The sequence below is a fragment of the Oncorhynchus masou genome, chromosome 7 (assembly GCF_036934945.1).
Source record: "Oncorhynchus masou masou isolate Uvic2021 chromosome 7, UVic_Omas_1.1, whole genome shotgun sequence".
In the NCBI taxonomy this organism is placed as follows: domain Eukaryota; kingdom Metazoa; phylum Chordata; class Actinopteri; order Salmoniformes; family Salmonidae; genus Oncorhynchus; species Oncorhynchus masou.
The window spans coordinates 10555716-10568998 of NC_088218.1; the positions used below are offsets into that span (position 1 = coordinate 10555716).

The 13283-nt window shown below is 44.1% G+C and overlaps 1 protein-coding gene across 1 annotated transcript in view; it reads left to right on the forward strand.

Moving 5' to 3' along the window:
* Positions 1-3758, forward strand: part of LOC135542967 (kalirin-like) — a 69128-nt gene extending 65370 nt beyond the window's left edge. The window contains 4 exon segments of the mRNA XM_064970092.1: positions 1-36; positions 300-471; positions 671-843; positions 1190-3758. The exon segment at positions 1-36 is cut by the window's left edge and continues 150 nt beyond it. Of these exon segments, the coding sequence (XP_064826164.1) occupies positions 1-36; positions 300-471; positions 671-843; positions 1190-1372 (564 nt within the window). The 3' untranslated portion in view covers positions 1373-3758.
* Positions 3759-13283: the final 9525 nt, after the last annotated feature.

Consider the following 13283-nt stretch of genomic DNA (forward strand, 5'->3'; position numbering starts at 1 on the left):
TCCCCACCTGGCTATCAGTACAAGAAGAGCATCAAGGTGTGTGTGAAACATGTGTGAGACTGTGAGTGGAAGAAGAGTGTGTGTTTTGGAGTGTGTGTGTGTGTGTGTGTGTGTGTGTGTGTGTGTGTGTGTGTGTGTGTGTGTGTGTGTGTGTGTGTGTGTGTGTGTGTGTGTGTGTGTGTGTGTGTGTGTGCAAGTGTGAGTTTGTTCTGTGTTTAACTGTGTGCTTGTGTGTGTGTATGTGTGTGTGTGTGTGTGTGTGTGTGTGTGTGTGTGTGTGTGTGTGTGTGTGTGTGTAGGTGAGCTACCTGGCCATGCAGGAGTGTGTGGAGGGGGACCCCTGTAAGTTTGTTCTGTCATCTCGGGGGTCCGCTGAGCGTTTCACCCTGCAGGCAGCCAGCCCCTCTGTCAAACAGCTGTGGGTCTCACACATCACTGAGCTACTGGACACACAGAGCAACTTCCTGTCTGGTAAGAAACTGTAGGACCACTTTATGACTGCCTATGACCGATGTTAGAATGTCTTATGGAACTGCTATAAAGGCCTTATGAATGCATACATAAGGGGGTTAAGTGTTACCCCACTCTACACCACAGCCCCTTTTCAGCAGATCTTTACCTGGTGATTACTGAGAGATGATGTGGTAAAGGAGTGTGTGTGTGTTTGCAGCTCTGCAGTCTCCTATAGAGTACCAGAGGAAGGAGGGTGGGGGAACAAACCTCCTCACCCGACCCCCCTCGGGCTTCGGCCCCAAAGCATCGGGCCGACCTCCCTCTGTGCCCCCCACCCCTAACGGACACAACACACACACACAGGCAGACGGCGAGGCACAGGACAACGAGGTGAGATGAGATTGAATCAACTTGATTGTTTCCTCTGAGAGAACACTGTCTTATAAATAGTAAAATAACTAATGCTGTACATATAATAACCTGTATGTTACGCATGGCTATCAACAACATGTAGATACTCACCTTGGTGACTCATTATGTCTGTGCAGTGTGTTCAACAAGAGTTTTATACCTCTGTGTGTGTGTGTGTGTGTGTGTGTGTGTGTGTGTGTGTGTGTGTGTGTGTGTGTGTGTGTGTGTGTGTGTGTGTGTGTGTGTGTGTGTGTGTGTGTGTGTGTGTGTGTGTGTGTGTGTGTGTGTGTGTGCGTGCGTGCGTGCGTGTGTGTGTGTGTGGAAGCTGGTGCTGGTGATCCAGGACTTCAGTGCGGTGCGTGAGGATGAGATCACGGTACTTCGCGGGGAACGGGTCCAGATTCTGGCATCCAACCAACATGGCCAGTGTCTGGTCTACCGACCGGCCAACACGGAGTCTCCGCCTGCAGAGGGCTGGGTGCCGCGCAGCGTCCTGTTCAACCACTAACTACCAGTTAGAACCAGTCAGAACCAGTTTAGAACCAGATATAAACAGTTACATAACCAGTTACGGCCCAGTTACACTTCACTGATGCCAGTAAGACCCAGTACCAATCACACACATCTGTCAACCTCTTAGTTACTGGTCCCAAATAGTTACACATAGTTTAAACTAGTTTACATCAGTTACATACAGTCAGCTGCCCCAGTTAAACCAATCACACACACGTAGCAAACATCCTCAACAACCGGTAGCAACCATGAACACTAGTAACCAACTACTGGAGTTCCTTACACTGGTGAAAAGAGGCCAGAGAGCTGCAGGTCCAGACAGAGGGATTTGAAGTGAATGGACACACAGTATGCCTATGGAACATCCCAACTGATGAGGCCCAACTGATGAGGCCCAACTGATGAGGCCACTAGGGCCGCTGCCAACTGATGAGGTCACTAATGGCTGCAGCCTATGGAACATCCCAACTGATGAGGCCCAACTGATGAGGCCCAACTGATGAGGCCACTAGGGCCGCTGCCAACTGATGAGGTCACTAATGGCTGCAACCTATGGAACATCCAGACTGATGAGGTCCAACTGATGGGGCCACTAAGGGCCGCTGCCAACTGATGAGGTCACTAATGGCTGCAGCCTATGGAACATCCCAACTGATGAGGTCCAACTGATGGGGCCACTAAGGGCCGCTGCCAACTGATGAGGTCACTAATGGCTGCAGCCTATGGAACATCCCAACTGATGAGGTCCAACTGATGGGGCCACTAAGGGCCGCTGCCAACTGATGAGGTCACTAAGGGCTGCTGCCTTTGGAACATCCACACTGATGATGTCACTAAGGGCCGCTGCCAACTGATGAGGTCACTAAGGGCTGCTGCCTTTGGAACATCCACACTGATGATGTCACTAAGGGCTGCCGCCTTTGGAACATCCCAACTGATGAGGTCACTAAGGGCTGTTGCCTTTGGAACATCCAAACTGATGATGCCACTAAGGGCTTCTGCCTCAGTCATTCCGGAACTCTGGGATTCTAGAATAAAACAAGACTGAGAACAGCTGTCAGAGACTCTCCCACCTCATTAAGGAACCAGACTCAAGTGGAGGGTCAAAGGTAAAATATATCTGCTGGAGACAAGCAAGAAATGACGTTGTAATAATGGTTGTTTTTACATATCGGTGAAAAAACATAGTGTCAGCACGTGATGTTTATGCTTTCATGGCGTGGGGGTCAAAATAAATGGACTGAACCCTCACCCACCCACCCCAACCCATGACCCCGGTGAGGTGACATCATTTCCTGTTTGTTAATATGTGTAAAAGAAAGCGAAAGTCTCACCACGTAAATAGAACTCTGAGCGCATTATGAAGTATATATAGTTCTTATATGATTCATATATTCTGTTTTTCACCTGAATAGAAAACAGAGAGAAGACAAGTATTGTCACGTTAACATCTGTATGTGTGTGTGCGTGTGGGTGCGTTTGTGTATGAGTGCTTGCATGTATGGTGTGTGTGTGTGTGTGTGTGTGTGTGTGTGTGTGTGTGTGTGTGTGTGTGTGTGTGTGTGTGTGTGTGTGTGTGTGTGTGTGTGTGTGTGTGTCTGTTGTCCTTTGGGTTCTGTTTGTATTGAATAGAAACCCCTGTGTTCTCTGTGTTTTTTCACTGATCAATCCCTGTGTCCCTTTGATGTGGTTTCCTGTTCCTGTAGAGCTGCTGTTGGGCAGTGTGAAGGACTCTAGAGTGGGCATCCTCATACTTTTAAATGTCACCCAGAGTTTGAACCGTAATATTATGCATTCTTTGGAAAATATGTAAATAGTATTTTACAGACATGTACATGATTTAACAGGACAAAAGGGAGCTGGGGAACACGTCAGTCCAACTCCTTCATATTAAACAGAAGCTTTGCCGCCATATTGGATTTTCAGGTTTTAATTAACTGCTGAACTAGTTAACCCTTCAACTCTCCCCTGCTCAGGGTAAAAGTTGCCCTTCAGCACAGATCTAGGATCAGGTTACTCTCTCCCCAATCTGACCTTAACCGTGAGTAGAAACACTAAACTGACCCTAGGTCAGTGTCTGGGGGTAACTTCTAACCCCGGTTTGTATCTGCAGTGGCAGCACTGCTGCCTATAGCTTCATACTACACAGGTTATACAGGCTCTGGGAAAAACTCAAAAGACATCATATTCCCCATGTAGTGCACTACTTTTGCCTGAAGGAGTGCACTATATGGGGAGTAGGGTGTGATTTGGGACCTAGCCCCTTTTAGCCATACAGGTTATTATACAGTGATGTGTACTTGCAAATGGCTGCTATCTCACCTCTATGAGTTCTGTATGGTGGTTTGTAATAAAGACCATTTTTCATCTCTGAAATGGAACATGTGTATGTAGTCGATACTAATACTGTAGTCTGTCTGTATCTGTCTGTCGTTATGAAGGCACCGATGCATAGTGTCAAACGTCACACAACGGGGTTCTTTGCCAGTGAAATGAGGATAGCTATTGGCACATTAACTCAGATGACCACAGCAGAGAGGGTGGAAAGCGATTCAGAGTGTAAATACATTAGCTGGCTTTCAGACAGTCTCTTAAGTAGCTGAATGTCTTCACCATGTGACAAAATGACACATTTGTCCATAAATGACACATTTGCACATTTGGCCCAAAAAAAATAATAAAATCACTTTATTTCAATGGAATACTGCACTGAATGTGATCACGTGGTTCTCCGTAGCTAGCTTGGCGGTCGTGAATATGCTAAGCTAGCTTGGCAGTCGTGAATATGCTAAGCGAGCTTGGCGGTCGTGAATATGCTAAGATAGCTTGGTGGTCGTGAATATGCTAAGCTAGCTTGGCGGTCGTGAATATGCTAAGCTAGATTGGCGGTCGTGAATATGCTAAGCTAGCTTGGCGGTCATGAATATGCTAAGCCAGCTTGGCGGTCGTGAATATGCTAAACTAGCTTGGCGGTCGTGAATATGCTAAACTAGCTTGGCGGTCGTGATATGCTAAATGATAGCTTTCTATAGGAACCTTGTGTTTCTTCATATACAGTGTAATATGCACTCTGACTGCAGGCTTCCCTCATTAACACATTCACATGCTTGGCGGTTCGTGAATATGCTAAACTAGCTTGGCGGTCGTGAATATGCTAAGCCAGCTTGGCGGTCGTGAATATGCTAAGCTAGCTTGGCGGTCGTGAATATGATACGCTAGAATGATAAGGCCTTTCTATAGGAACCTTGTGTTTCTTCATATACAGTGTAATGTACATGTACACTCTGACTGCAGGCTTCCCTCATTAACACACACATGATTCTACATACTTCCTCTATTAACACACAGGATTCTACATACTTCCTCTATTAACACACAGGATTCTACATACTTCCTCTGTTAACACACAGGATTCTACATACTTCCTCTATTAACACACAGGATTCTACATACTTCCTCTATTAACACACAGGATTCTACATACTTCCTCTATTAACACAGGATTCTACATACTTCCTCTATTAACACACATGATTCTACATACTTCCTCTATTAACACACACTATACTTCCTCTATTAACACACAGGATTCTACATACTTCCTCTATTAACACACAGGATTCTACATACTTCCTCTATTAACACACAGGATTCTACATACTTCCTCTATTAACACACAGGATTCTACATACTTCCTCTATTAACTATTAACTTCATTAACAGGATTCTACATACTTCCTCTATTAACACACAGGATTCTACATACTTCCTCTATTAACACACAGGATTCTACATACTTCCTCTATTAACACACAGGATTCTACATACTTCCTCTATTAACACACAGGATTCTACATACTTCCTCTATTAACACACAGGATTCTATTAACACACAGGATTCTACATACTTCTCTATTAACACACAGGATTCTACATACTTCCTCTATTAACACACAGGATTCTTCTATTAACACACAGGATTCTACATTAACACACAGGATTCTACATACTTCCTATTAACACACAGGATTCTACATACTTCCTCTATTAACACAGGATTCTACATACTTCCTCTATTAACACACAGGATTCTACATACTTCCTCTATTAACACACAGGATTCTACATACTTCCTCTATTAACACACAGGATTCTACATACTTCCTCTATTAACACACAGGATTCTACATACTTCCTCTATTAACACACAGGATTCTACATACTTCCTCTATTAACACACAGGATTCTACATACTTCCTCTATTAACACACAGGATTCTACATACTTTACTCAGTACTCTATTAACACACAGGATTCTACATACTTCCTCTATTAACACACAGGATTCTACATACTTCCTCTATTAACACACATAATTCTACATACTTCTCTATTAACATTCTACATACTTCCTCTATTAACACACAGGATTCTAGGATTCTACATACTTCCTCTATTAACACACAGGATTCTACATACTTCCTCTATTAACACACAGGATTCTACATACTTCCTCTATTAACACACAGGGATTCTCAAGGACATTCAGAGACTACATACACACAGGATTCTACATACTTCCTCTATTAACACACAGGATTCTACATACTTCCTCTATTAACACACAGGATTCTACATACTTCCTCTATTAACACACAGGATTCTCTTCCTCTATTAACACACAGGTTCATAACACACAGGATTCTCTACCCTCAAACACACAGGATTCTACATAACTTCCTCTATTAACACACAGGATTCTCATACTATTAACACACAGGATTCTACATACTTCCTCTATTAACACACAGGATTCTACATACTTCCTCTATTAACACACAGGATTCTACTATTCCTCTATTAACACACAGGATTCTACATACTTCCTCTATTAACACACAGGATTCTAAAACACAGGATTCTACATACTTCCTCTATTAACACACAGGATTCTACATACATACTTCCTCTATTAACACACAGGATTCTACATACTTCCTCTATTAACACACAGGATTCTACATACTTCCTCTATTAACACACAGATTCTACATACTTCCTCTATAACACACAGGATTCTACATACTTCCTCTATTAACACACAGGATTCTACATACTTCCTCTATTAACACACACTACATACTTCCTCTATTAACACACAGGATTCTATTCTACATACTTCCTCTATTAACACACAGGATTCTACATACTTCCTCTATTAACACACAGGATTCTACATACTTCCTCTATTAACACACAGGATTCTACATACTTCCTCTATTAACTATTAACACACACAGGATTCTACATACTTCCTCTATTAACACACAGGATTCTACATACTTCCTCTAAACACACAGGATTCTACATACTTCCTCTATTAACACACAGGATTCTACATACTTCCTCTATTAACACACAGGATTCTACATACTTCCTCTATTAACACACAGATTCTACATACTTCCTCTATTAACACACAGGATTCTACATACTTCCTCTATTAACACACAGGATTCTACATAGTTCCTCTATTAACACACAGGATTCTACATACTTCCTCTATTAACACACAGGATTCTACATACTTCCTCTATTAACACACAGGATTCTACATACTTCCTCTATTAACACACAGGATTCTACATACTTCCTCTATTAACACACAGGATTCTACATACTTCCTCTATTAACACACAGGACATTCCTCTATTAACATATTCTTCTTCCTCTATTAACACACAGGATTCTACATACTTCCTCTATTAACACACAGGATTCTACATACTTCCTCTATTAACATTAACACAGGATTCTACATACTTCCTCTATTAACACACAGGATTCTACATACTTCCTCTATTAACACACAGGATTCTACATACATTTAATGCATACACACTTCCTCTAGGATTCTACATACTTCCTCTATTAACACACAGGATTCTATTCTACATACTTCCTCTATTAACACACAGGATTCTCATACTTACTTCCTCTATTAACACACAGGATTCTACATACTTCCTCTATTAACACACAGGATTCTACATACTTCCTCTATTAACACACAGGATTCTACATACTTCCTCTATTAACACACAGGATTCTACATACTTCCTCTATTAACACACAGGATTCTACATACTTCCTCTATTAACACACAGGATTCTACATACTTCCTCTATTAACACACAGGATTCTACATACTTCCTCTATTAACACACCGAATTCTACATACTTCCACTATTAACACACAGGATTCTACATACAGTGCATTCAGAAAGTATTCAGACCCCTTCACTTTTTCCACATTTTGTTACTTTACAGCCTTATTCTAAAATGGATTAAATATATGTTTTTTCTCATCCATCTACACACAATACCCCATAAAGCAAAAACAGCTTTTTAGAAATGTTTGCAAATGTATGATAAATGAAAACTGCTATCACATTTACATAAGTATTCAGACCCTTTACTCAGTACTTTGTTGAAGCACCTTTGGCAGTGTGTACAGCCTTGAGTCTTCTTGGGTATGACGCTACAAGCTTGACACACCTGTATTTGGGGAGTTTCTCCCATTCTTATCGGGTTCAAGGCCGGGTTCTGGCAGTGCTACTCAAGGACATTCAGAGACTTCTCCAGAAGTGTAACGGCTGTTTGAAGAAGTGGACCAAAGCGCAGCGTGGTAAGCGTTCATGATATTTTAATAGAACTGAACTCTGAATAACAAAAACAACAAAGAGAACGAACAAAACCGAAACAGTTCTGTCTGGTGCAGACATAAAACAGAAAATAACTACCCACAAAACACAGGTGGGAAAAGGCTACCTAAGTATGGTTCTCAATCAGAGATAACGATAAACAGCTGCCTCTGATTGAGAAGCACACCCGGCCAAACACACAGAAATAGAAAACATTGAACACAAAACATAGAATGCCCACCCCAACTCATGCCCTGACCAAACCAAAATAGAGACATAAAAAGGATCTCTAAGGTCAGGGCGTGACAAGAAGCCACTTCTGCGTTGTCTTGGCTGTGTGCTTAGGGTCATTGTCCTTTTGGAAGGTGAACCTTCGCCCCAGTCTGAGGTCCTGAGCGCTCTGGAGCAGGTTTTCATCAAGGATCTCTCTGTACTTTTCTCTGTTCATCTTTGCCTCGATCCTGACTAGTCTCCCAGTCCCTGCCGCTGAAAAACATCCCCACAGCATGATGCTGCCACCACCATGCTTCGCCGTAGGGATGGTGCCAGGTTTCCTCCATACATGACTCTTGGCATTCAGGCCAAAGAGTTCAATCGTGGTTTCATCAGACCAGATAATCTTGTTTCTCAGGGTCTGAGAGTCCTTTAGGTGCCTTTTGGCAAACACCAAGCGGGCTGTCATGCGCCTTTTACTGAGGAGTGTCTTCCATCTGGCCACTCTACCATTAAGGCTTGATTGGTGGAGTGCTGCAGAGATAGTTGTCCTTCTGGAAGGTTCTCCCATCTCAGCAGAGGAACTCTGGAGCTCTGTCAGCATGACCATAGGGTTCTTGGTCACCTCCCTGTCCAAGCCCCTTCTCCCCCGATTGCTCAGTTTTGCCGGGCGGCCAGCTCTAGGAAGAGTCTTGTTGGTTCCAAACTTCTTCCATTTAAGAATGATGTAGGCCACAGTGTTCTTGGGGACATTTAATGCTTCAGAATGTTTTGGTACCCTTCCCCAGATCTGTGCCTTGACAGAATCCTGTCTCGAGTTCTAAATCAAATCCAAATCAAATTTTATTTGTCACATACACATGGTTAGCAGATGTTAATGCGAGTGTAGCGAAATGCTTGTGCTTCTAGTTCCGACAATGCAGTAATAACCAACAAGTAATCTAACTAACAATTCCAAAACTAATTTCTTATACACAGTGTAAGGGGATAAACTAATTTATTTTACGGACAATTCCTTCGACTTCAGGCTTGGTTTTTGCTCTGACGTGCCCTGTCAACTGTGGGATCTTATATAGACAGGTGTGTGCCTTTCCAAATCGTGCCTTCCCTAATCATGCCCAATCAATTAAATTGACCACAGGTTGACTCCAATCAAGTTGTAGAAACATCTCAAGGACGATCAATAGAAACAGGATGCACCTGAGCTCAATTTCTTACGTTAATACAGACAGGATTCCACAGAATTTGTGCAATAATACAGACAGGATTCCACCTGATATCTCCGTTAGCACACATGACCACTTCACAGTGTATGTGTGTGTGTGTGTGTGTGTGTGTGTGTGTGTGTGTGTGTGTGTGTGTGTGTGTGTGTGTGTGTGTGTGTGTGTTAATGCCAGCATGCTCTTCTGGGTGTTAGTAGATCATTGGGTATGATCCTGCCCTTATAAGGTAGTTTAACCCATAAGGGTGATAGCAGAACCTATGCAGGTATAGAAAGGAACGGTAGCACTTTACTTAACACCCACTGTCACAACATCTGACATAACTTGTCATAACACTGTCATGACCCATATATTTACACATGTTGTGATATATGTTGTGTTATGTTATGGCTGGTTATGGCACCTACATAAGTGTCAAAACCCACATTTATTCAAATTAGTTTTTTTCCTGCCAAGAAGTTTCCTTTCGTTTGAAAATGTGTTTCTTAAATCCTTTGTTGTTATGAATTCTTTACAGTCATGTTTTTTAAAATCATATTTTAAATCATTTGTAGAAAATAGACTTTATGACACTGTCATGAAGCATTATGACCATCATAATCATATCAGCCAGATAGGCCTATCAGGTACATGCTCTTATATCAGTTATCAGTCACAATGAGGGTGTCTTGTCCTGCTGAAACCTGCTCCTACATTCATCCCAGTCATCAGTCACAATGAGGGTGTCTTGTCCTGCTGAAACCTGCTCCTACATTCATCCCAGTCATCAGTCACAATGAGGGTGTCTTGTCCTGCTGAAACCTGCTCCTACATTCATCCCAGTCATCAGTCACAATGAGGGTGTCTTCCTGCTGAAACCTGCTCCTACATTCATCCCAGTCATCAGTCACAATGAGGGTGTCTTGTCCTGCTGAAATCTGCTCCTACATTCATCCCAGTCATCAGTCACAATGAGGGTGTCTTGTCCTGCTGAAATCTGCTCCTACATTCATCCCAGTCATCAGTCACAATGAGGGTGTCTTGTCCTGCTGAAATCTGCTCCTACATTCATCCCAGTCATCAGTCACAATGAGGGTGTCTTGTCCTGCTGAAACCTGCTCCTACATTCATCCCAGTCATCAGTCACAATGAGGGTGTCTTGTCCTGCTGAAATCTGCTCCTACATTCATCCCAGTCATCAGTCACAATGAGGGTGTCTTGTCCTGCTGAAACCTGCTCCTACATTCATCCCAGTCATCAGTCACAATGAGGGTGTCTTGTCCTGCTGAAACCTGCTCCTACATTCATCCCAGTCATCAGTCACAATGAGGGTGTCTTGTCCTGCTGAAACCTGCTCCTACATTCATCCCAGTCATCAGTCACAATGAGGGTGTCTTGTCCTGCTGAAATCTGCTCCTACATTCATCCCAGTCATCAGTCACAATGAGGGTGTCTTGTCCTGCTGAAATCTGCTCCTACATTCATCCCAGTCATCAGTCACAATGAGGGTGTCTTGTCCTGCTGAAATCTGCTCCTACATTCATCCCAGTCATCAGTCACAATGAGGGTGTCTTGTCCTGCTGAAATCTGCTCCTACATTCATCCCAGTCATCAGTCACAATGAGGGTGTCTTGTCCTGCTGAAATCTGCTCCTACATTCATCCCAGTCATCAGTCACAATGAGGGTGTCTTGTCCTGCTGAAACCTGCTCCTACATTCATCCCAGTCATCAGTCACAATGAGGGTGTCTTGTCCTGCTGAAATCTGCTCCTACATTCATCCCAGTCATCAGTCACAATGAGGGTGTCTTGTCCTGCTGAAATCTGCTCCTACATTCATCCCAGTCATCAGTCACAATGAGGGTGTCTTGTCCTGCTGAAACCTGCTCCTACATTCATCCCAGTCATCAGTCACAATGAGGGTGTCTTGTCCTGCTGAAACCTGCTCCTACATTCATCCCAGTCATCAGTCACAATGAGGGTGTCTTGTCCTGCTGAAACCTGCTCCTACATTCATCCCAGTCATCAGTCACAATGAGGGTGTCTTGTCCTGCTGAAACCTGCTCCTACATTCATCCCAGTCATCAGTCACAATGAGGGTGTCTTGTCCTGCTGAAATCTGCTCCTACATTCATCCCAGTCATCAGTCACAATGAGGGTGTCTTGTCCTGCTGAAATCTGCTCCTACATTCATCCCAGTTATCAGTCACAATGAGGGTGTCTTGTCCTGCTGAAATCTGCTCCTACATTCATCCCAGTCATCAGTCACAATGAGGGTGTCTTGTCCTGCTGAAATCTGCTCCTACATTCATCCCAGTCATCAGTCACAATGAGGGTGTCTTGTCCTGCTGAAACTGCTCCTACATTCATCCCAGTCATCAGTCACAATGAGGGTGTCTTGTCCTGCTGAAATCTGCTCCTACATTCATCCCAGTCATCAGTCACAATGAGGGTGTCTTGTCCTGCTGAAATCTGCTCCTACATTCATCCCAGTCATCAGTCACAATGAGGGTGTCTTGTCCTGCTGAAACCTGCTCCTACATTCATCCCAGTCATCAGTCACAATGAGGGTGTCTTGTCCTGCTGAAACCTGCTCCTACATTCATCCCAGTCATCAGTCACAATGAGGGTGTCTTGTCCTGCTGAAATCTGCTCCTACATTCATCCCAGTCATCAGTCACAATGAGGGTGTCTTGTCCTGCTGAAATCTGCTCCTACATTCATCCCAGTCATCAGTCACAATGAGGGTGTCTTGTCCTGCTGAAATCTGCTCCTACATTCATCCCAGTCATCAGTCACAATGAGGGTGTCTTGTCCTGCTGAAATCTGCTCCTACATTCATCCCAGTCATCAGTCACAATGAGGGTGTCTTGTCCTGCTGAAATCTGCTCCTACATTCATCCCAGTCATCAGTCACAATGAGGGTGTCTTGTCCTGCTGAAATCTGCTCCTACATTCATCCCAGTCATCAGTCACAATGAGGGTGTCTTGTCCTGCTGAAATCTGCTCCTACATTCATCCCAGTCATCAGTCACAATGAGGGTGTCTTGTCCTGCTGAAATCTGCTCCTACATTCATCCCAGTTATCAGCAGCAGATCATTGGGGCAGGTGGCCAATAAAACCTACAATTATATGACATAAACATACTGTTCACACATAGGCTATGGTGTAATGGAATCTGTTCCCTTGTGTGGGAAAACATTTGATAGAAGGTAGGGTCTAGGGGTTGTTTCTGGATGGGGCCATAGACGGTGGGGCCTCGGGGTTGTTTCTGGACGGGGCCATAGAGGGTAGGGCCTAGGGGTTGTTTCTGGATGGGGCCATAGAGGGTGGGGCCTAAGGGTTGTTTCTAGACGGGGCCATAGAGGGTAGGGCCTAGGGGTTGTTTCTGGATGGGGCCATAGAGGGTGGGGCCTAAGGGTTGTTTCTAGACGGGGCCATAGAGGGTAGGGCCTAGGGGTTGTTTCTGGACGGGGCCATAGAGGGTGGGGCCTAGGGGTTGTTTCTGGACGGGGCCATAGAGGGTAGGGCCAATGAGGGTGTTGTTTCTGGACGGGGCCATAGAGGGTGGGGCCTAGGGGTTGTTTCTGGACGGGGCCATATCCCAGGGTAGGGCCTAGGGGTTGTTTCTGGACGGGGCCATAGAGGGTAGGGCCTAGGGGTTGTTTCTGGACGGGGCCATAGAGGGTAGGGCCTAGGGGTTGTTTCTGAACGGGGCCATAGAGGGTGGGGCCTAGGGGTTGTTTCTGGATGGGGCCATAGAGGGTGGGGCCTAGGGGTTGTTTCT